Source organism: Alexandromys fortis, unplaced genomic scaffold (assembly GCF_014885135.2).
Source record: "Alexandromys fortis isolate MF-2015 unplaced genomic scaffold, M_Fortis_MF-2015_v1.1 scaffold_13, whole genome shotgun sequence".
In the NCBI taxonomy this organism is placed as follows: Eukaryota; Metazoa; Chordata; class Mammalia; order Rodentia; family Cricetidae; genus Alexandromys; species Alexandromys fortis.
The window spans coordinates 9,710,576-9,731,407 of NW_026067908.1; the positions used below are offsets into that span (position 1 = coordinate 9,710,576).

The 20,832-nt window shown below is 42.8% G+C and overlaps 1 protein-coding gene across 1 annotated transcript in view; it reads right to left on the reverse strand.

Moving 5' to 3' along the window:
• Positions 1–1,963: 1,963 nt before the first annotated feature.
• LOC126497969 (cAMP-specific 3',5'-cyclic phosphodiesterase 4B) overlaps positions 1,964–20,832 on the reverse strand; it is a 37,554-nt gene continuing 18,685 nt past the window's right edge. Inside the window, exons 2-10 of the mRNA XM_050136264.1 lie at positions 18,679–18,772; positions 13,074–13,252; positions 11,692–11,790; positions 11,393–11,557; positions 9,556–9,655; positions 7,582–7,736; positions 7,368–7,490; positions 6,528–6,710; positions 1,964–4,264 (exon numbers count right to left, since the gene is read on the reverse strand). Coding sequence (XP_049992221.1) covers positions 3,899–4,264; positions 6,528–6,710; positions 7,368–7,490; positions 7,582–7,736; positions 9,556–9,655; positions 11,393–11,557; positions 11,692–11,790; positions 13,074–13,252; positions 18,679–18,772 — 1,464 coding nt within the window. The 3' untranslated portion in view covers positions 1,964–3,898. The remainder of the gene's footprint in view (positions 4,265–6,527; positions 6,711–7,367; positions 7,491–7,581; positions 7,737–9,555; positions 9,656–11,392; positions 11,558–11,691; positions 11,791–13,073; positions 13,253–18,678; positions 18,773–20,832) is intronic.

The window sequence follows — 20,832 nt, forward strand, 5'->3', positions numbered from 1 at the left end:
ATGGCCGCCTGCTAACTAGAGTCTTACAGTCGTCACTAGCTAGAGTCACTCAACAAACGTATGATGCCAAGAACATGAGAACAGAGGAGAAGGCACCCAGTGCGGTTCTTGCCCTCAAAAGTTACCGTTGGTTTAGACAGCTAAATTCTGGCCTGTTGTTCTTGAAATTTCTGTGTAGGACATTAATGAGACTGTGGCGTCCCAACTGGCCAAGCGGTTAGGTGTGGGGCTGGAGAGATAGCTCTACTGTTGAGAGCATTGGCGGTTCTTCCAGAAGGCCTGAGTCCAGTTCTCAGCACCCAACATGATGACTCACAAGTGTCTGTAACTCCTGTCCCAGAGTATCTGATGCCTTCTTCTGGCTCTCTGGGTACCAGATATGTATCTAGTGTACAGACATATGTGAAGACAAACTACTGGGACACATAAAATATAAATAAATACATTTTAAAACAAGGAGAAATTAATGAGAAGTCAGTGGGAAAATAGAACTAGGACACAGCTAAAATTACTGCAGAAAAGTCATCACCCGAGCACACTATGGAGGGTTCACAATGAACACTGATGGCCCCAGGCCAACACGGCTTAGGGCCTGAGGCAATGGCTCCCTGCACTATTCCACCAATACTGTCACCTGGGGAGAATTAAAAGCGGGTGTAGGCCTCCAGTAAAGGTCATTTTTGTTAGGAGTCTCAAGGAGAACAGAGCCCGAACGGTATTATGAACATGTACATTTTCCGTGCTAAGGACACCATCAGTAGAGAACAGAATAGATAGTGTTTATAACTATAGCTATCAGTTATGATTTGTATATAAACTCTTGTAACCAATTCACCTTTGTCATTGTGTCAGATGGAAATATCTGGTCAAAAATCGGGTGGTGGAGAAGGCCTGGCTAGAACCCACAGGCCAGCTTCTGAGTTTCTAAAGAAAGTCAGTCATTTCCTCTTACTGAGGGAATTCTCCCAAAGCGGGTGCTTTACTGGAACACAGGCCACTTCTCTGTGGCTAAGTTAGTAAAAACCACCCACCCATTCTGTGTCACGTCTACTCACACACATGTGCACACGCATGCATACGCACACACACAGGTGCACACACATGCATACGCACACACATGCATACGCACACACATGCATACACACAGGTGCACACACATGTATAAACACAGATACAAACACACTCACACACATACACACTCATACATACATGTGCATACACACGTGTACACATGCATACACACAGACACACACACAACCCACACAGACACAAACATACACACACATATATACACAAATCACTCATACACACATATGCACACACATGCATACACATATATATACATATATATACACAGACACACATACACACACCTGCACACACAGACACACACACTCATGATGACTTATTTCTAAATGATGACTTTAAGACTTTATAACACTTAAAGATTTCTTTCCAGAACAATGTAACCTACCAACAAAAGACTAGACAGACTACTGGGGTGGCTGTGAGCATCTCTGTGTGTTCTGAGGTCTATGGTCTAAGGTGGCTCTTTTGGAATCACCCCAGATTTCCCGTGTGTCAATGCATCAACAGGCTTCTTTGCAGTAAACTAATGTACCATGATTCTGAGTCATTGTCCCAGCAGACTGAGCCCAGCAGAGGATGGCTTTATTTACCTAACATACTAAATTCTCCAGAATTCTAAAGAGGGAGAAGGAAATGGTTCAAAATGAACAAAGTGGTTTTGTTTGTTAGCCTCTGCCACCCTCCTTCCTGAACATGGACTGAGAAGAAAATGTTACGTTTGAGCCTCAGGACATTTTGGACACGGAGAATCTGAAACTTCAGTCGTGATTCAGATGAGCAAAGTGGTTTGCTTTTTGGTGAAGTCAAGAAGAGGAAGAAAAAGAAAGCCTGCTTTAATGTATTAGAACTGACCGCGCAATGAATGGACCTACAATCTAGTCTATTCATGCTTTTGTTTATTCAGCTCATATAAAAGTCTCTTAAGAATGCATCTGAACACAATATATAATAGTAATAATATTATAACATACATTGTGAGAAACTTTTGAAAACAATATAATGTCTACCTGGAGCAACGCAGTGTTACAGACATACGAACCCATGGGTCATGCACGTGTGTGCCATTTTCTTTAACTGATGTCACAAGGCTGAACTGAAGCATGACACATAGTTTACAAACTGAAACTGACACCAGGAAGAGGCCTAACAAGTGTTATCAGATGCTTCACATTTGTATACTTTATGACATCACTTCACATTCTACGATAAAAATTCACATTGTCATATTGTTTCCTTTCGTGATGAATTTGAACGTGTCTCCCCTGCCTGTGAGCAGTATGGAGGCTAGCTCTTCCAAGTCAGTAGTCTGGGAACCCTCAGTATCATCTGTGAGCAAATGTAGTGTTGTGTTTTTAGAACCAAAGCCACAGTTAGAGCAGAGCCCTGGGACAACCCAACTCGTGCGTACAGAGACTCGGATAGAACATGGGTAAAAACTGCATCCCAGTGCTCCTAGCCCCTATCAAACTGTACAAAATAAACCTCAGTATAAACCATTTAGTATCGAATGTGAGAATCCTGTTTGCAAAACCAGCTCATCAAAGGGTTGGGCAGAATTAGGGACTCAGACAAGGAAAGGGCAGACCCTTGGAACAATGTCCATTCCTGTCCTCGTTGCTAACTGAGGCTTCATGTTTCTCTTAAGCAATGTTTGGATTATATAATACACAATACAAAACATTACAAGAAAAGGTTGCAACTCTTAGGCAGAGTTTTCTACACAAATTTAACACCACCATTGGCAGGCAATGTTAGATATATAAATTAATAACTTACAAAACATTACAATATGTACACGATGTAATAAATACACGGTTATAAACAGGAGTAGAGAGGAGTGTTAGTGCAGGAAGGCAGTGCAAGACGAAGACGGCAGCAGTAAGTTGAAAGTCATATACTCGAGTGACGAGAGGTGGGAGGGAAGGGACAGCAGGAGACGTGCGAGTCACAGAGGCATGGAGGCTGGGGCACAGCAGCACACATGGCCTATGTGACTGGGCACTACATAGACGGATAGCAAACACCACAGCTTCCCCCGGGGCTCCTTGGTTTGTTCAGCCTTCTCCATCAGTTTACAGCAAAGCAGAGGAATTTCACAGCGGAAAATTACTCCAGGCAGGCAAACATCGAAGTTGCAGGGGACCGCTGTGGAGTCTGACTGGACAAAGAGAAAGAAGAAGTGGCGTGTGCTTAGAAGTGCATCTGTCCTGTCTGTTTGCCAAAGTTAACTGGAGGAGAGCCAAAGATATTGCCCAAGAAAGAAGGGAGACTGTTTTCTTTCCTTCTGTTTTTGTTTTTTTTTTTTTCCAGAAAGACTCAAAAACTGTTTGTGTCAAATTTAAACACGTGTCTGTGCAGAGGTTGGTGCTAAACTCTAGATAGTCAACAGGCGTTTCAAAGACACGAAAACGTTGTACAAAAAAGGCACACAGGTCGGCAGACAACGGGGTGGGTGAGATTTAGAAATGAAGTTGTTAGTAAGTTCAGTCGCCTGTTGGGACGGCCTCCCAACACCTAGTGCAGAGCATTCTCTCAGCTTGGTGGCCTCTGCTTTCAAGCCGTTTCGCTGTGATGGGAACTGGCCTCACTACCACATACAGCTGCGGGGCTCCGCCAAGCTTGCGGGCAAGGCAAGGCAGCACGGAAGGGCTATTTGCTTCACGGCCTCGCATTCTGGCTCCAAACTCAAGTAACTGGAAAAGGCCAGGAGGCCTTTGTCCTGGGCAGGCCATGGCCATGGTAGGCAGGCCCTACCACTCAGCTGGCATGCTTGTCAAAGGTGGAATGTCCATCTCCACATACAAGGAGATTATGTGTCGACCGGGGACTTGTCTTCTGTCGCAATGTCAATGTCAGTCTCTTCCAGGGAACCCCTGCTCTCGGGATCGATCACACAAAGTGTCTTTGTGCTACCGAAGTAGCTGTGGCCTTCTCCTTCCTTTTCTGGTCCTTCAGAATCCTCTTCTTCAAGGGTCAGTTCAAATTGAAACTTCTCCATAAGACCCTGGCAGTCTCTGCTCCTCTCGTCCAGGGGTGGGGAGGGGCTCTGGGGAATCATACTCTGGTACCAGTTCCTGTTGTCTTCTAGTGTGTCCAGAATGTCTTGAGCATCCGGCTGAACCAGGTCTGCCCAGGTCTCCCACAGGGGATGGACAATGTAGTCAATGAAACCAACCTGGAGGAAAAGAGGACCACACATCCTTTACTGCATGGGCCTTTGAGAACCTCGCATATTGTCGTGGTTTCTGGGTCAAGACTAACCTAAGGGAACCAATAGTAAGAGATTCGTTTATTTGAGCATTTGCTATATCTTAGGTCCTGTTCTACATACAATATGGGCAAATGTCCCTCAATCTTGCAATGTATTGTTGCCTGCTGTTTACAAAGGAGGACATTGAGAGTCTCAGAGACTAAACATGGTCCTGAGGTCATGTAGCTCATAAGTGGTTAATGTGGAACCTAGTCTCCACTTGTCTGATTCCAAGGCCTGTATTCGTCTCCCTGCGACGTACTGTTTTTCCTTTCACGTCTGCCAGCTAAGTCTGGATGCAACTTGGAATGACTTTGTCACTACTTGGACTCTCTGAGTCATTTTCTGAAGAAAGCCCTAAATCTGAAGTGTTCTGAATCAACATTCTCTCTCTGATAACTCTAAAATATGCCTCTGCCCCCAAATGACAGAAGCCAACCTTCCTTCCACTCTTCTGGAACTTCTTAAGCCTTTGCAAGAGGATTATTTCACACAAAACAACAACAACAATAATAGTAATAACAAAATACTTGAAAACAATTCAAACCCTAAACAAGCAAATACCTCCTCTGTGGGGTATGGCTGCTATTGTTTAGGATCCATAGTGCACACAGTCATTTCCATCCGTAGAAAGAAGGAAAATAAGAACAATCAAGCAGTTCCTTTTGCTCGTGTGCAAGAGCATAAAATCCAAGGCTGGGGCTTTGCTGGGCTTTATGCGGGAGCTATACATCCTGCAGGAGCTAGCTGAGCGACCTGAAACTGACCTCCCTCTCAGACAAACAGGAAACATTGGCAATTGGGGCAGGTAGAGAGAGAACGGGCACCATTGCATGAGGGAATGGAATTCCCCTGTCATGGTGGGGGTGGGGCTGCAGAGATGCTGAGTTTGGGATCAAGAGGGAGATGAGCTAGAGTCTCTTTGGGACATTGTGTTGTTGCTAGCTTTTCACTCTGCCAGAAACCTTCCTCTATCATGACTGTGTGATACCATGGCATGTGGCCAGTCGTTTAATGTATTCAGATTGTATATGTAAGAACTTCGCTCATATGTAGGCTCTGCCCCTACCACTCCATGTGTATGTGTTTGTGTACATGGGTATGTGCGTGTGAGTCTATGTGTGTGTGTGGGGGGTATGAATGCATGCGTGTGTATGGTTGTGTGTGTGTATGTGTGTATTGTATACCATTTAATGGTTCTTTCCTAACTTAATGAGCAAGATCATAAAGTCATGACAGCTCTGATCTGCCTTGATTACAAGACTTTGGCTGCATGACTCAGATATTACTTTGCTCCTACCCACTCCTTTTTCTATCTTATCTCTTTACGTATGGTTTAATGGATTTTTAGAGGCCATTTTCAAAGTGTTTTCCAGGGCCTAGAAACAGACTCACAGCAATGAGCGAACGTGAGTTAACATAACACAGTGCAGGCGTTTCCTCTCTTTGTTTGCTTTACTTTTAGTAAGAAATGCTTCAGACTTTCATGAAAGGTCATTGCTAGCTTTTTATTCCTTGGGTTATGGGATGAGAAAACTCTGCAAATCCTAAGAACTTCTAGTGAGAAGTCTTTTTGCCGGGTTGAGCATACAAAGTTTAACAGAGCCCGTGAAGGAAGTAGCAGTGTGGACGGTGACAAATGGTACTTGGAGAGATGTCTCCACATGATGGAGAGGGCAGCTGGGTCTCTAAGAAGTTCACAAAATGGATCAAAAGGACAGTTGTTTATTTGGTTTTTTTTTTTTCCTGTGCCTTACACTGGGAAGATACTTTCCATTTTACTGCCAAGACTTTTTTGTTTGTTTGTTTTTATCATCTTTGGTAATGGTGACACTGTGTTTGTCTAAGGAGAGAGCTACAGAAGGGAGAGCAGAGATGAGGAGTTGAACTCCTAGATGGAGAGGGACTGGGAGAAACCTAGGCAGTGGGATGGAGTGTACACCAGCTCTGATAAGGTCATAGACAATAGTAAACTTTGCCTAATCCCCCACCCGTGAGACCATGCATGGGGAAGACGAATGAGGAGTATAGTGGAATTAAATGTGTAATTGTAATTTTTCACACACACACACACACACACACACACACACACACTAGCTAAAAGAAAGGATTTAGCTAGAACTCTCCAGTTGTACCATTGGTACAGCTCATAAAAACATTGAAAAAAATTCTCAGTATAGATAGATACCTGGGATTTTTCCACAGAAGCTGTATGTTTATCACACATTGGGCTAATCTCCATTCCTCTCTCCCGTTCTTTGTCTCCCTGTTGGAAAAACTCCTCCATGATGCGATCAGTCCATTGCCGATACAATTCCAAGGACTTGGTGGGGTTGCTCAGGTCTGCACAGTGTACCATGTTACGAAGGACCTGAAATGATCAAGTTGTGGAAAATCCCATAAAACTAAGTATAAATACCACCAGAACATCTTATCCCTCTCACCCTAGTACACTCTGTACCAAGAACATTTTAGTCAAATATAATTACAATCCACCCATCTAAAGAGCAGTATTTCAATGGTGCTGGCCAGGGTTGGTTATTTACCATTAGAACCCCCAAAAGAAGCATGTATATTTTCCTAAACTGACAGTTTTTAAGTTTAAAAACTGGAAGGGGTATTAGGAGCCAAATTCTGCTAACATTTCTTTCCCCAGTTTGGAAAGAATGCAAAGAATGACCCAAAGTAATTACTTTGAGATTTTCCATGTGCGGAAAAAGACCAGCTGATGACAATTTGTTTAGCCAAAACAGACCTAACGAACTTCCAGTTGGTGGAATTTATATTCAGATGTGAGCTTTGGGGACCAATAGTCACATACGTCCTATAACACACAGACATTGCAACTTGATTTTAGAACTAAGCAATTCAATGAAGAGTTAAACTCTATTTTCTTAACTTGCATTAAAAGAATGCCAAAGGTATCATACTATAGGACTAGGTCATCCAGCTAACCAAATTACTATCTTCTTTTTGCTAGATGCTGCTTGCCTTTGTCTGGCTTTGTTTCATGTTAAACATTAGGTACCTGTATCCGGTCAGTATAGTTGTCCAGAAGGAGAACCCCCGAGCTTGTCACTTTTTTAGTTTCTACCATCGTTTTGAGGTCTGCCAGCAGGCTCATATGTTTAGACATGTCCGTTGCTAACACCTGGGGTAGAGACAGAATTAGGACACTCAATCAAGTCATTCTCTGAGAGAAAATGGCAAATGTAAGTGATGACCACGGGCTAGCATCTTACCATGTCAATGACCATTTTCCTGAGCGTCTGGCGTTGCTTCTTGCTAAGATTCTGGAAGATGTCGCAGTGTTCTTCCTGTAGCAGTTTGAATCCCACAGCGAGGTGGTGGTTCTCCAACACAGACTCGTCGTTATACATCAAAGCGAGTTCCGAATCTAATAAGGAAAAATGACAAAAATAAAAATGCAATAAAATTGTAGAAGCCAAACACTGCTGTTACTTCAATGCGAAATTAGATCTATCTCTTTTTAAATTGTTTCAAGAGCTATCATCCATAGGTCATTACATACTAGGAAAGCAGAGCAAAAAGCAATTCTAGGAGATATTAGTACATGAGTTTTCTCTTTCTAAAAATTCCTCCCCAAAGGACTTTTTTCTCTTTCATATGTGATGAATAATTTGATATCAGATAAACTATGTTTTCATTTCAGCTTACAATTTCCTTTAAGTCTTCATGAATGTTGCATTTTGAAAAGAAATAAGATAAAAAAAATGCTTTGAAGCATTGTCAAATGTATTAAGATTTTCAAACTATGCTCACTTTCATATATACTCCCAACCTCCAACAATTGTGAGCTTGGATTTTCAGAAACGATAATGTGTCGACATAAAATCTTATTTTACCCCAATAATGTAGCCTTTGGATGTATAAATATGACAGCTAAGCATGAATATTTTTCTCAACAACGTTAATATTGAATTTTCTGTCTTCTGAGTTTCTGTATCAGAAGCTTCAATGCTTAGGGACCCAAACTACAACTTCAGTTCTGCTCTTTCTCTATTTTGACCATACACAGGAATCCTGTCATCAAACTCATTAAATCATGCTTTATCTTAAGCAAGAATAATAGCCAAGTAATGCAGTACATTCTTAGTGCACACTAGTCGTCTCTCCCTCAGAGACCATAGCTTTCTCTGAAGTCATTTAAACCCCCTTGCTTTGCTAACCTTGTAGTCAAAGGCATAGATTTACATGCTCTATATGTCTCAGTACTGTATGTAGCTATTTTTCTCTTGTGAAAGAAATGATCAACATGCCAAACTGACTAAATTAATCCATGCAAAGAAACAGGTATCCAAAGTTTGTGGTTGATATTTTTCAATAGAAGAATAAGATATTAAAAATGAAAAGGAAAAACAATGTGACCCCTAGCTTGGGATACTCAGATACTTTGAACATAAAGACAAAAATGGACAACAGAAGGTCAGATAGCACTTTTATAAAACTGCCAGCACTAGATACCAATCATGATCATAACGGGATAACCAGCACCATCAAAAGAAAATGTGTTTGATCTTTCAGCACATATATATGGAGCATTAACTGAGACAATGAGCTTTCAATAACATGGAAATCAGATGCTTTGAGCATGATAAAGTCCTGGGGATAGCTATAGATCCTGAGGCTGCTCAAGTGAGGCCCTTCCCTTGGCTGCACGCCAGTCTGAAGTCAAGGCAGTGTAGATGGACGAGAACGTGTGGACCTTTTTATGACTCTTCCTCCTGAACTGTAGAGACCTACCCAGTGTCCCTCAGGGAATGTTGCTTCTATATGAAGGCTGTCACAATCAAGCCCAGCATCTCTGCCTGTCTTCCAAAACAGAGGGACTCTAATGACTTACTCTGTTGTGTGTGTGTGTTAACCTCAAAGAAGACTGAGAGTCACAGTCCCCAAGTTTTCTTATCTTTGGTGGGCAACTCCAAATCTGTTGTTCTTTCTTTCCATATTGTAGTTTTCTAAACTTTTGAGCTTTTTTTTTTTAATAGCTTGCCCCTGACCCTTTCTCCATGCACCTCTAGCACTGTGTTGACAAGCTAGACACAGTATCCAGGAAAGGCCTGGGCAATTTTCATGGGATGGAAGGATTACCTCATTATTGCCCTTGTTATTACCCATAATGAAAACATTAGGAGGAAAAAGAGCTGCAGTGAATCACAGAAAGGTCTGGAATGACCGTGAAGTGGTGGACTCACTTGTGTTGATGAGAAACTGGTTGGAGACTCCGGGATGATCAACATCGTGGATGGCAGCTGCAAAAATGGCAGCCAGGATTTCCAGGTCTGTGAAGACAGCCTGTGGGGACAAAAGAGCCCATTAGCTCTACCGCCAATGTTCCTGTCTCCCTCTTCAATCAGTTTCCTCTGCTCCAAGGACCACATTTCACTCTTGTGGGGAGAGGCACTGCAGATTTATGCAGCAGTTCAGGATGTTGATTTAATTAAGGATAAGACTCTGTTTATCACCCTGTAACCTCTGATGTGAGGAGGATGATGGCCGGAGCTCATTCCATCTTGGTCTCATAGAGGCTGTGGTTTGGTAAGTCATTAGAGCAATTTTGATGGTACGTGTGTATGCCTGTAGTTGGTGTCTTGGATTTATGGCAGTATGGTGATTATGTAACCACTCAGAGAAGCAAGTCACCCTGGCTCTGGGAAGGTGGCAGATAACAACCTTCATAGATAACTAAGTAACCAGGGATGGAAGAGGCTAAACTCTAGCTTTGGAAGACAAGTGATAAAATAGTTGTCAAAGTTTATTTTATGGTGAGGCCACAGGGCATCTTGCAATCAGTAATCCATCCACATATCCTCTGCAATTTTACTGCAGGCAAGCATCCAAGTAATTTCTAGGAAATGAAGCCCAGTGTCACACCCTTCACTCCTTCACACTGCCATGACAGCCTCTTTGTCCTCCTCTCCCATGCAATTTGAACCTAGTTCTTCTTTGGCATGCAATGCTGCTGGTTCTTAAGCCTCTCTCTTCTGTTATTCAAATGCTGGCCCTCTTTCTGCCTCTCCTCCACAGTCCAATCCTACTGCACACCAAGAAGTCCATACTCCTCTTTCTAAGTCTGCAACACTCATAGCTAATTTATAGACAAACAATAGTTATCTATAACTAGGGAAATAGTGCTACCCTACTTCATGAGTGTAAAAGTAATACCTCCCCCTTAGGAGGATTATACACTCCTAGTTTCATCTCACTTTAGCGCACTGTCTTAGATCTCTTTTTTTAGACCAAGTCAAGCAAAGAGTTTAGTCTTTCTCTACCTCCCAAACTGAGTCTACCAAACGGGCTGGCCAAGACTTGGCTGGTCCTTTCTTTCAGCAGGCACTACAGTTTGGAAGTACCTGGTTACTCCCTATGGTCGTCTGCCCAGAGGTAGCATGTTACCATATTACCAATTATAGTAGCCCATGAGAAACCATGATTTATAAAGGGAAGAATCATAGACATCTCCACAGTATGGGTATGAGGAGCAATTTCTCTTGCTTGGCTTCCATCTGCTCTTGATTCTCAGTTACTACTTTGAATTCCTAGGAAAATGAGTCTCTTGATGGCCAGAGTTTAACCAAAACAGAGACTACACAGAACATTTCAGATCACGTATACATTTTATCCTCCTTGGGGCCTGGGATGAGTACATATTGGGCAATTCAGATGAGTAATACATGTATGTGTATTGTATGACAGACACTAAAGAAGATGCTTTGAGGTGCACTGCATCCCTTACTAGGAATATGATGAAAATAAATTATGGTTCCAAGTCCTCATCTGAAAATTAAATAATCTTCAGTTGGAAAAGATGGAACATAGAACATTACATTGATACTGAAAAATGGGGAAAGTGGATATGCTAACCTATTTTTATAACCAACCCAAACTGGTAAATGCCATACTATCAACAAAAAAAGAAGAGTTCCAGTACTCAGGGTCATTCAATTGATCATTTTTATAAATGTACTGCACATTTATAGTACTTTTAAAAATGGGATGGGTAGGTTTACAAAACAGATAGTAACTACTCACATCCAATGCTGGCGTAGAAAGGAGAACGTGCGTTGACTGGGCCACATCGGCAGCATGCAGGCTGTTGTGATAGGCCACATCAGAATGGTAATGGTCCTCCAAAGTCATCATGTAGGTTACAAAGGTGTCGGAGGAGATTTTGAAGGTCTTTAGAAGGTCTCTTTCCTATGGAGTAAAATGGATAATCATGAATAAGTGGATGTCCAAAAAATGGGGGGGGGTGTTATAAAAATAACCTGGGATGTAAAATATAAAGAGCTGTGCTCCTGGATTACCAGTGTTTGCCCCGCCTTCCTCACCTGGAATATAGCATACATGATGCACGTGAGGGGTCGATTGTGTGAGTACCCAGCCACGTTGAAAATGTTAAGGCCCCATTTGTTCAGGTCTTCCAGCTCCTGCAATCAAAATGAGAGGGATTTAAGAATAACAGTTTTATTTTTTTTTAATGATTTAAAATATTTTGAGAGATTTGGGGGGAAATTGGTGGTTGAGTCTTTTCATGCCTCTGTTTAGAGTGTCTGGTTGCATAAGAGTCGGAATGGTGGGCTGGGTATCTTCTATGAGGTAACTGCAGGTTTCTGCACATTCTTTTGTGAAGAAATACCCAAGTGGGTTTGCATTTATAAAATAGTTGTTGGCCCACACTCGCCAAACATGAGTGTTCAACTGATGCTGCTTTCAAAGTCATCTCAAATGAGCCCAGGCTGCTGGTCCCAGCCCTCTGTCTGTCTCCTTGCTCCTCGATGGCCCATCAGCAACAACTGCATAACTGTGTCCACCCTTTGCTCATTATCCCTGAAGTCACGTCAGGGATACTCAGAGTGTGTAGAGCTCACTCCTGACTTAGCATTAACGGCCTGGTATGGGTTATATCTTAGGGTGAATGGACCACACACAGACCTGTAATAAATATTGTTCAGACCTTTATTGTGGGAGTATTCCTAAAATTATCTGCTTGGGGGAGTAATTTATTTTATTTTGAATAACAGCCCATGGGACTGACCTGATGTTTAATTAATTTTTCTCTAATGGTAGCTTTCAGGTCTCATGGAAGAAGTTTTGTTCAGAGGAACACTTGCTTTACCTTTTGACCAGGCTAGCAAGGAAACTAGCAGCACCTGTGTAGCCTCCAACAGGAGGAATGGACATTTTCTGGCCCTTCCCCCCTGACTGTGCTTGGTGTATGGGTCAGCACTGTCACTGCTCCTCATGTTATCCTTAGCCCTGTCAATCATGGCAGACATCCCTGCTCGTGCCTGACATCCTTTTTCCCAGTGTCCTCTGGGACAATGCAGCCCAGCCCGCCAGCTTTCCCTAGGACTTTCTGTGTCTCCCACAGCAGGATGCTGTATCCACAAGGAACCCTGCATTACTGAGCCTATACCCAGGAAAAAGGAACCGGCTTTCAGTACAGAAGGACTTCAGGTAGGTGCTCCCACAATGGACTAAGAGGCTACAGCAACTTCCTCTCCCTAAAACTCAACCATTAAACATATGCGATCCCTCTTTTCTAAATGGTGAATGAAGTGGGCATGAGTGTATGTGTGTGAGTGTGTGTGTGTGTGTGTGTGTGTGAGAGAGAGAGAGAGAGAGAGAGAGAGAGAGAGAGAGAGAGAGAGAGAGAGAGAGAGAGAGAGCAGTGGGGAGCTGCATGCACACGTGCTCATCTCATGCACACCTTGGCTAGATGATCTTCATTTTCTGTGTTGACTCCGAAGCGTGAGATGCTTGTGTTGTTCAAGCTTGAGCTATGCATTAGTTTCTTCACTCCGCTTATCTGGGTCATGAGCTGCTGCTTTTTCTTCTTCTCCCTATCCTTCTGGGTGGGAGATGGGATTTCCACATCATTCTGCTTGTCTGCAACAGAACAGGGAACATGCTTTTGAGCACACATGTGCCAGTGAGCAGACAGTGATATCCAGAACAACATGAACCATGTGTACTGGGGCTTCAATTTCATACAGAACTCTTGGAGCATGACCTCTCTAGACCTGCAGATGGTCCTGTGAAGCAGGGGAGACATATGAGCCGTTCCATGTTCTTGCAGAAGTAAACTGAGGCCCAGTGGACCAGGGAACTTATCTAACAAGTGGCAGAGTTAAGACCCTTGCCAGTTCTTCTGTTTTCAGTGCTGCCTAGAATCACACTCATATTTTTAAAGTGGAGAATCAATACTTATATACAGATGATTCATTAACGTGAGTAATGTATTTTTGTATATAAAATGTTCATCACTTGGGAAGCATAAGCAGGTAGATCATTGTGAGTTTGAGGCCAGCCTGGTCTACAGCGAGTTCCAGGACAGCCAAGGCTACACAGAGAAAACCTGTCTTGAAAACCCAAAAACTAAAAAAACAAATAAATAAATAAATAAATATAAAATGTTTATTAGTGGATGGAGTGGCATGGGCCTATAATCCCAGCACAGAGGAGGCAGAGGCAGAAAGACAAGGGTTCAAAGACCTACAAGATGAATTTGAGGCTAGCCTAGGCTACATGAGCCCCCATCTTAAAACAAACAATAGGTTCATTGTAAAACACATACCTAGTTTAACAAAAGCAAACTATGCCCTGCTCTTTTTATTGTATTTCTATTCTTTTTGCCCATGTAAGAATTCATATGGTTTCAACTAGGCTCAGTTTAAATAAGAGTATAAATGTTAGAAAAACAGATGGTTTCATAACCTTCAAGTAATTACTCTAAAGCTTTAGTTCATTACCATTTGAGGTTTGGAACAATACCATAATTTGATTTCCTCATGTTTTGTGCCTATTAATTTTGCTTATAAATAATAAGGCCTCTCATCCATAATAGGCACTTTAGTTCTTAAGATGTTTATGTTTATTAACTATTGATAACCATCTCAGCTAGTTTTCTTTTATATTTACAAGGTAGCCATAGAACAAGTATTAGTAAAAATAAGTGTCTACCTACATGCAGAATATTTTCTGTGGATTGTTATTAACTATAAAATACTGTATTTCCCTTTGTAGGAAGATGAATGCTGGGTGCTCATGAGGGCTTATCACCTCTGTCCTGCTACGAGGATGCCTGTGGGTGCCCAAAGGCAATGACTGGTTCCATGACTGCCTCACTTCACCCTTGAACTCAATGGAACCTGTGGCTGAAATAGTTAACTCGGCTCTCAAAAGTGCCCTTATCTGTCTTTGCTTGTCACAGCGAAAATCAGCACGGCAAGAACATCCCCATTTGAAAATGGCAGGCTTCCATAGGGCATGCTGGGATTTGCTTTTAGCCTCCTGCAGATGATGGCACACTCGTGCGTCCTCCTCGGGGGCATCTGTCTGCTGACAGGCCCTGGAGACATGCCATCAAAGCAAAGCAAGAAAGCACTGGCTTCACGCACAGCTTACCACCCGGCTGTTGGGGGGGAATCTAGCATTTTCTATCCCCAGCGCCCCTGAAAGGCCTCAGGGTGCTCAGAAGCCTGTGACTTCTGATTGGAGGAGGATTTTTAGTCATTTCTATTAGTTTAGAGGTTTCCAAACTATTCAGTATCAAACAGCACTGAAGAAATTTGAAAAAAATTACAAATCTATGGGCCCCACCTAACTCTACTAACTTAACACTTTCAGATAAAATTCCCCTGCTGTCTTGATGATCAGAAGTAGATTTGGGAACAAATAACAATCCCACACTGGCTTCTCAGATGAAGTCAGCAACTTGTCCAAACTCAAGGGACAACCTACGGAACAGTTATTTCTTCTTTAACTACTTTGTACACAGTGGCCTAATAGCCCAGGGTCCAGGCCTTGGGTTTCTGTTAAAAATCTTTTTCCTGCCACACAGTGGCTGGTGTGGAAACTCTATGTTATTTTAATTTTGAAATTCCTTTCCTCTCTTTCTCTCTGTCATTTCATTGCTAATAACTACCACTTCTTGTGAAAATGAAAGGTCACAACACCCCTCCCTTTTCCCAACTACCATTTTTCACATTTGGGGCAAAGGGTTTTAGGTTCCCCGGTGCCTCTGCAGATTGGAGCATCTCTAGTGGAACCAGCAGCTTTCCTGGTTTGGGTTAATTAAAGGTTCCCTTGCACCCGTAAGTAATTGAGCAGGACAACTGCTCTGTCTGGAACTCGGCAATAAAGAGGAGCAGTAGCCACAGGGGTACCAGTGACATTCATGGGTGTTCCCCTATGCAAGCACTGGAACAAGTGACAGGCTTCCCTATTCGGAATTTCCTCTGGTGAGCATGGAGCCAGCCCACTGTGGAAACAACCTAAGCAGAGACTCAAAAATGGCAAGAAACCCTCAGTGCATTAACACTTCTAGTGGGCAGACTGTGATGGGGACACTGTTGGCTACTGCAATGCACGCGCAAAAACAATCACGCGAATACAGAAACTGGTCTTCTCCAAACACTGCTAGTGGTATAATTTGAAGTATTTTCTTTGCTAGAGTCCAGCATCCTATGATCACGAAAATTCTGAAATTCTTTTCCTCAAACATTAAAAGTTTTAGCTTTTGAGTTGAGATGTTAAGTAAATTCAAAAAGAAAATGTTCTTTACCTGTAAAAATATTAACTGGTTTTTAATACAACCTGTAAAAATCTTGCTTTATATGTGTGGTCTCCATCTATATCCTATTCAGTTCTCTTGAGATTGGATACTCTAAATTCCACTTCAAATGAGATGGTCATCTCCTCTTGTTCTGTGATGACTGCCATGGTCAGAACAAAGCCTTTTCTATAACTAGAAACTGTTAATCCCTTATTTTTATTTCCAGCCATCCTGATTTCTAAAGAAAAAAACCTCTAGAATAGTATCTATACCACGCCCACAGATGGGATCCTACTCCATATGCTCTTAAGAATTTCTATTATGGAGGGATAATAGCTGGTATTTACTTCTAAACCCCCAGAGAGGCAGCTCTGCCTCAGAAAAAATATTAGCCAAGTGACTTTGGTTAGATTACTTTATTTTTCTTAACTTCAATTCTGTTTCCTGTAAAATGAGGAAATGTATCACGAGGGTCCCCACCAGATAATGACAGTTTTTTATGCGGAGGGCTTCTGGGCCTTCAGGGACACTCCCTTCCCCCTCAGACAGGGCCAAGAGTCCTAGACCCTGCATTTGCAGTTCAGAAGCAAGCTTTGATTTTTCTGTACAAATTGCATGTCTGGGGCTTGTGACAGAGGGTCAAGTATGTCTGAGGGGAGCTGCGGAACAACTCGCCCTGTGACAGACTCACAGGGCCAAAGTTGGGAGAGGAGGAGGATTGCATCTCTGCTGGGGTTCTCAGACTTCACATGAAGCAGCTGATGCCTCTTGTGTTTGCATCTTTTTCCTGTGTTTTTCTAAGAATCTTCTCATTTGCCATGTACACATCCAAATGTGTGTGTGCTTGCAGTGCACATGTGCATGTGCGCATGCATACATGCGAGCACACACACACACACACGCACACACACACTACCCTTCTAACACAAAGGACTGGCATTTCAGTAACTCTTCTTGAATATTTTCTCTGGATAATTTAGTTTTTTGAACAAAGAGAAGCTAAATTTTCCTGATGGAGTGTGCCTAGATACCAAATAGATTATTCATGGAAGGATAGGTATTTGTCTAGTCTTAGGATGGAAAGATTGAAACTAAAAACTTATCAGCTCTTCTTCTTGATAGATACTGCTGATTTTTTTTAATTACTTAGGAGAATAAAATATCTTTCTGACCCTTAGCAAGTGGTCCTCAGAGGGACACTGGGAAGCCTGCTTCCATTCTGACCTCACCAAGGGCTCAGAGATTTAAGGGAAGCTCTAACCCACAGAAGGCCCGGGATTATAAAAGCTATGTGTCTGGAAACGAAGCTCTGATTTCACTCTTCTCTCTGTTGTCAATACCGGTCAAGTGTCCTGAAAACAGTGCCCAGCTTATGGAAAATAACTGAAATTTTCATGAACCAAGATATGTATCTGAGACACAGAGGGGAGGATTCCTGTGTTCAGAGATAGAGGGGAAAGCCCGGGGAAGGAAAGGATTAGGGGTTATGCCTCCTCTTTGCTTAGGTTCTAGCCACCTCTGGAAGACTGGGTATGTGTAAAAATTCCTCCCCTTTGTTCTCTGTCAAAGGTTGTTGCAACTGCAGCTGGGGACAGCAGGTGTTGGAAGGCACCCACACGTGGCAGTGGTGAGGATGGCCTCTGCAGCTGACGCGCAGTTTACGGGATCCGCTGGATGACCAGGGGCAGCACAGTCATGCTGGACCCATGAGAAAGCCCACTGCTGTGCTGTCGAGGGGAACTGCATCCAAGTGAAAGAAATGGGACCTGCTTTTTAAACAAAGCTGCAGGCGGACTGTGTTCTGGAAGGTAGCAAGGCAAATGCTCATTTAATAAGAGGCTGTGCCAAAAAGGAAGCTGGGATGCTCAGCTGCAAGAATGGGTCATTTCCTTGGAAAAAAAAAATGGAGCTACAGAGGCGAGGATGTTTCAGAGCCAGCAGGATCAGGATCTAGAGGCTTCCCATGTGGTTTTGAGGTACACATGCCCCCGATTCTGCAGGCCTTATTAAATTAAAACAGGCACGATAGGTTCACGATACAAAAGTTACCCCTCAGCCTGAGATCAGAAATTCCTAAGAGTCAAACAAGGCCCAGGGAACAATTGAAGAGTGCCTCTGGAAACCTATGACCGGTGTTATGTGTTAAATACCGTCCACATAATGTCAGAGAGCAGTCAGGGATCAGAATGAAAAGACAGTGGTGTGGCTTAGAGAAGACAAGGTTTCTTAGACGTGGAACACCTCCTTGTGCACGCGTGCGTGCGCGTGCACACACACACACACACACACACACACACACACACACACACACATCTAGCAAAGCAACAGTCAAATTATTTCCAGAATGCCCTTTCCTGGACTCTGTGGAGGTAGCACATCCCTTAGAAAATACCTCAAAACCTAGTTACTGGAAGACTAGAAAAAAAAATCTGATTTTAGAGATGCTGATAGAGCAGCTTCTGGGTTTGGGTATTGGGCTGTCAGCTGCTCTGCAGGTCCCTATAGTGAGGGGTACAGTAATGTGCAGTTATGCAGATGCAATCAACCCATAACAACCTGCTCTATACAACAGGTACTATCATTTCAAAAATACTACCTTCCTGGGCTTATTGTTTTCCTTTAGAGGTTGGCTTTTGCTCTTAGCTTGGATGGATTTGTTTTCTGTGCTTAACCACTTTCCCAATTCACAAGGATACCCTTGGCTGGTTGTAGAAATTCGCCCTGCAGAAGCTCAGTGGGGTTCCTGTTAGCGTCTTACCTAAGAACGTGTTTGAAATGTATTCCGACACCTGGTTCCCTGATCTGCTCATCTCCGAGAGGTGTGTCAGCTCCCGGTTCAGCATCCTTTTGAACTGTTCAGAGAGAAAAGAAAAAGTATTAAGGACCTAGGAAAGAGCAATTGATCACTGTATTTTCCAACTTTACTTTCTAGGAACCAAGAGACTATACAGCCACATCTCATGAGACTAACAAAAGCTACGCTGCCCATCAGAATGTCCCCTCGGTTTGAAACCATTCCAACACCACTGTAAAACAAAAACAAACATGTTTTCAAATTTCCTTAAGATCACCGATTTCTTTTGAGCTTGCAAACTCAGGGAAAGGAATTTTAATGCAGATCAAAATGATTTGATATCAAAATAATGACTTGACAATATTGCTACTTTTAAAAATTGGAACTATACCCCCAAATATTTGAAGCGATAACATATTCAGTGAGAGCAAATTAAGTGAAAAGTTTAATGGAAAACGGAAGGGAGGGGGAAGCATCCTTTTAAAACAGTTGAGAGAAAGCAGAATTGAAACATATTACGTACATTAAAACCATACAATAAAACATGCCTTTATTTCATAAGACGCCCCAGTGGATTAAATGTATACACAAACTCAGCCACTGCCAATGCTTTCTACTCCACAGAAAACAGACAGATGGCAAAGCATCGTATTCTACCAAAGACACAGAACACAATCAAATCGACCCACCTTGATATAACCCCAAGATACAGATAACAAATAGTTTGCCTCAGGCATTTTGGAGGCTCTTCACGCCACAGTCCACAAATCCCTTTGAAAGAATTCAGTTCTAGGAGAACAATCCCCAGAGGATCAGCAAAAAAACGAGGCAGATCCAGTGGTTAGAAAACCAAAACTTAGAAAAGACAAAGCCTTGCAAATGAGCGGTGTTTCCTAAGCCACGGCAAACCCATCTTCAGTCACATGGTATTCCTGCAAGAAGCCTGTGCACTGCAGGCAGAAGAGAGTCACGAAACCAGGAATTGTACTAAGGAACGAGCGCCGGTCCAAATGTATTCAGCTGGCCGGCTTGAAGCAGTCCATCAGTCAGCAGTCCTGATGCCCGGAGGGGTTCCCACCCTACGCTAGTCCAACTCTGCCAGGGAGCAGGGAATCTCTTTCCCCCGGGAGCTGTCTGCCTGGGAAACAGCCATCTTTTAAAAAGGAGAAGATTAAAATGGAGGAAGCCCCATGAATATTTAAGTAAATCCGAGGTCCTACCCTCCCCCCGTTCCAGCTAGGTGTTCTTTAACTCTCTCTTCCTCTGCAGACAGCCAGCCCTCTGCAGAAGCAGCCTGACACAGTGCTCAGCTATTGTAATCGCTTCCAAGTGAACGTACATTTGATTAATTGGCTCTGAGAATTTTAAAAAAAAAAATTGGAAAAGGTTGGAACTGTAGCCGTTATCTGACTCGGCTTCCAGTATAGAAGAATTTCTTTTTAACCTGCTTTGGGAACATTATTTGCCCACCAACTGGGATGCTGATGCACGTAGCCTCTTTTCACAGTAAAATGAAGGAGGAGAGAATGAATTCGTTTGACGCAAAAAGTATTTCACCCGAAATGTGCCATTTTCTGCACTCAGCCAGTTCATTATTATGCTTATTAGGTCATATTCAGCAAATGGATTAAATTCATCTAACCTTTCCTTTCCACGTAGGATTCTCAAGTACATTAGGAAATAGGAGATAACATTTGCTGAACGAACAAGGAGTTATTTGGAGTTATGCTTATTCGATATTTTAGTGCTGCTACGTCTTATATTTCATGTTAGGAACGTTTCGCAGTTAAAATTATTTTAGTTTCATTTTAGTGTTGAAAATGTCATTCTTTTCCTGGCTCCCCTGCCAGTCTCTCCTGGTCAGCATTACAGCACAGGCAGTGGGAAGCCCTGACCAAGCAAGCTCCACTCCCCCCTCCCGCCCCCACACTCCCCTAGGCCCCTATATCCCTAGCCTTCCAGGGAGTTCCTGTGCTGCACGTTGAAGGATCAGCAAAGCACCATGGCAACAGCCTGAACTTGTAATTGGCTCTCTTTCCTGTGAGGCATTCCCCTTCCAAATGAGCATCCTGTATCTGACAATAGCTTCACTTCAGGGATCTAAGACTCAGGTCAAAC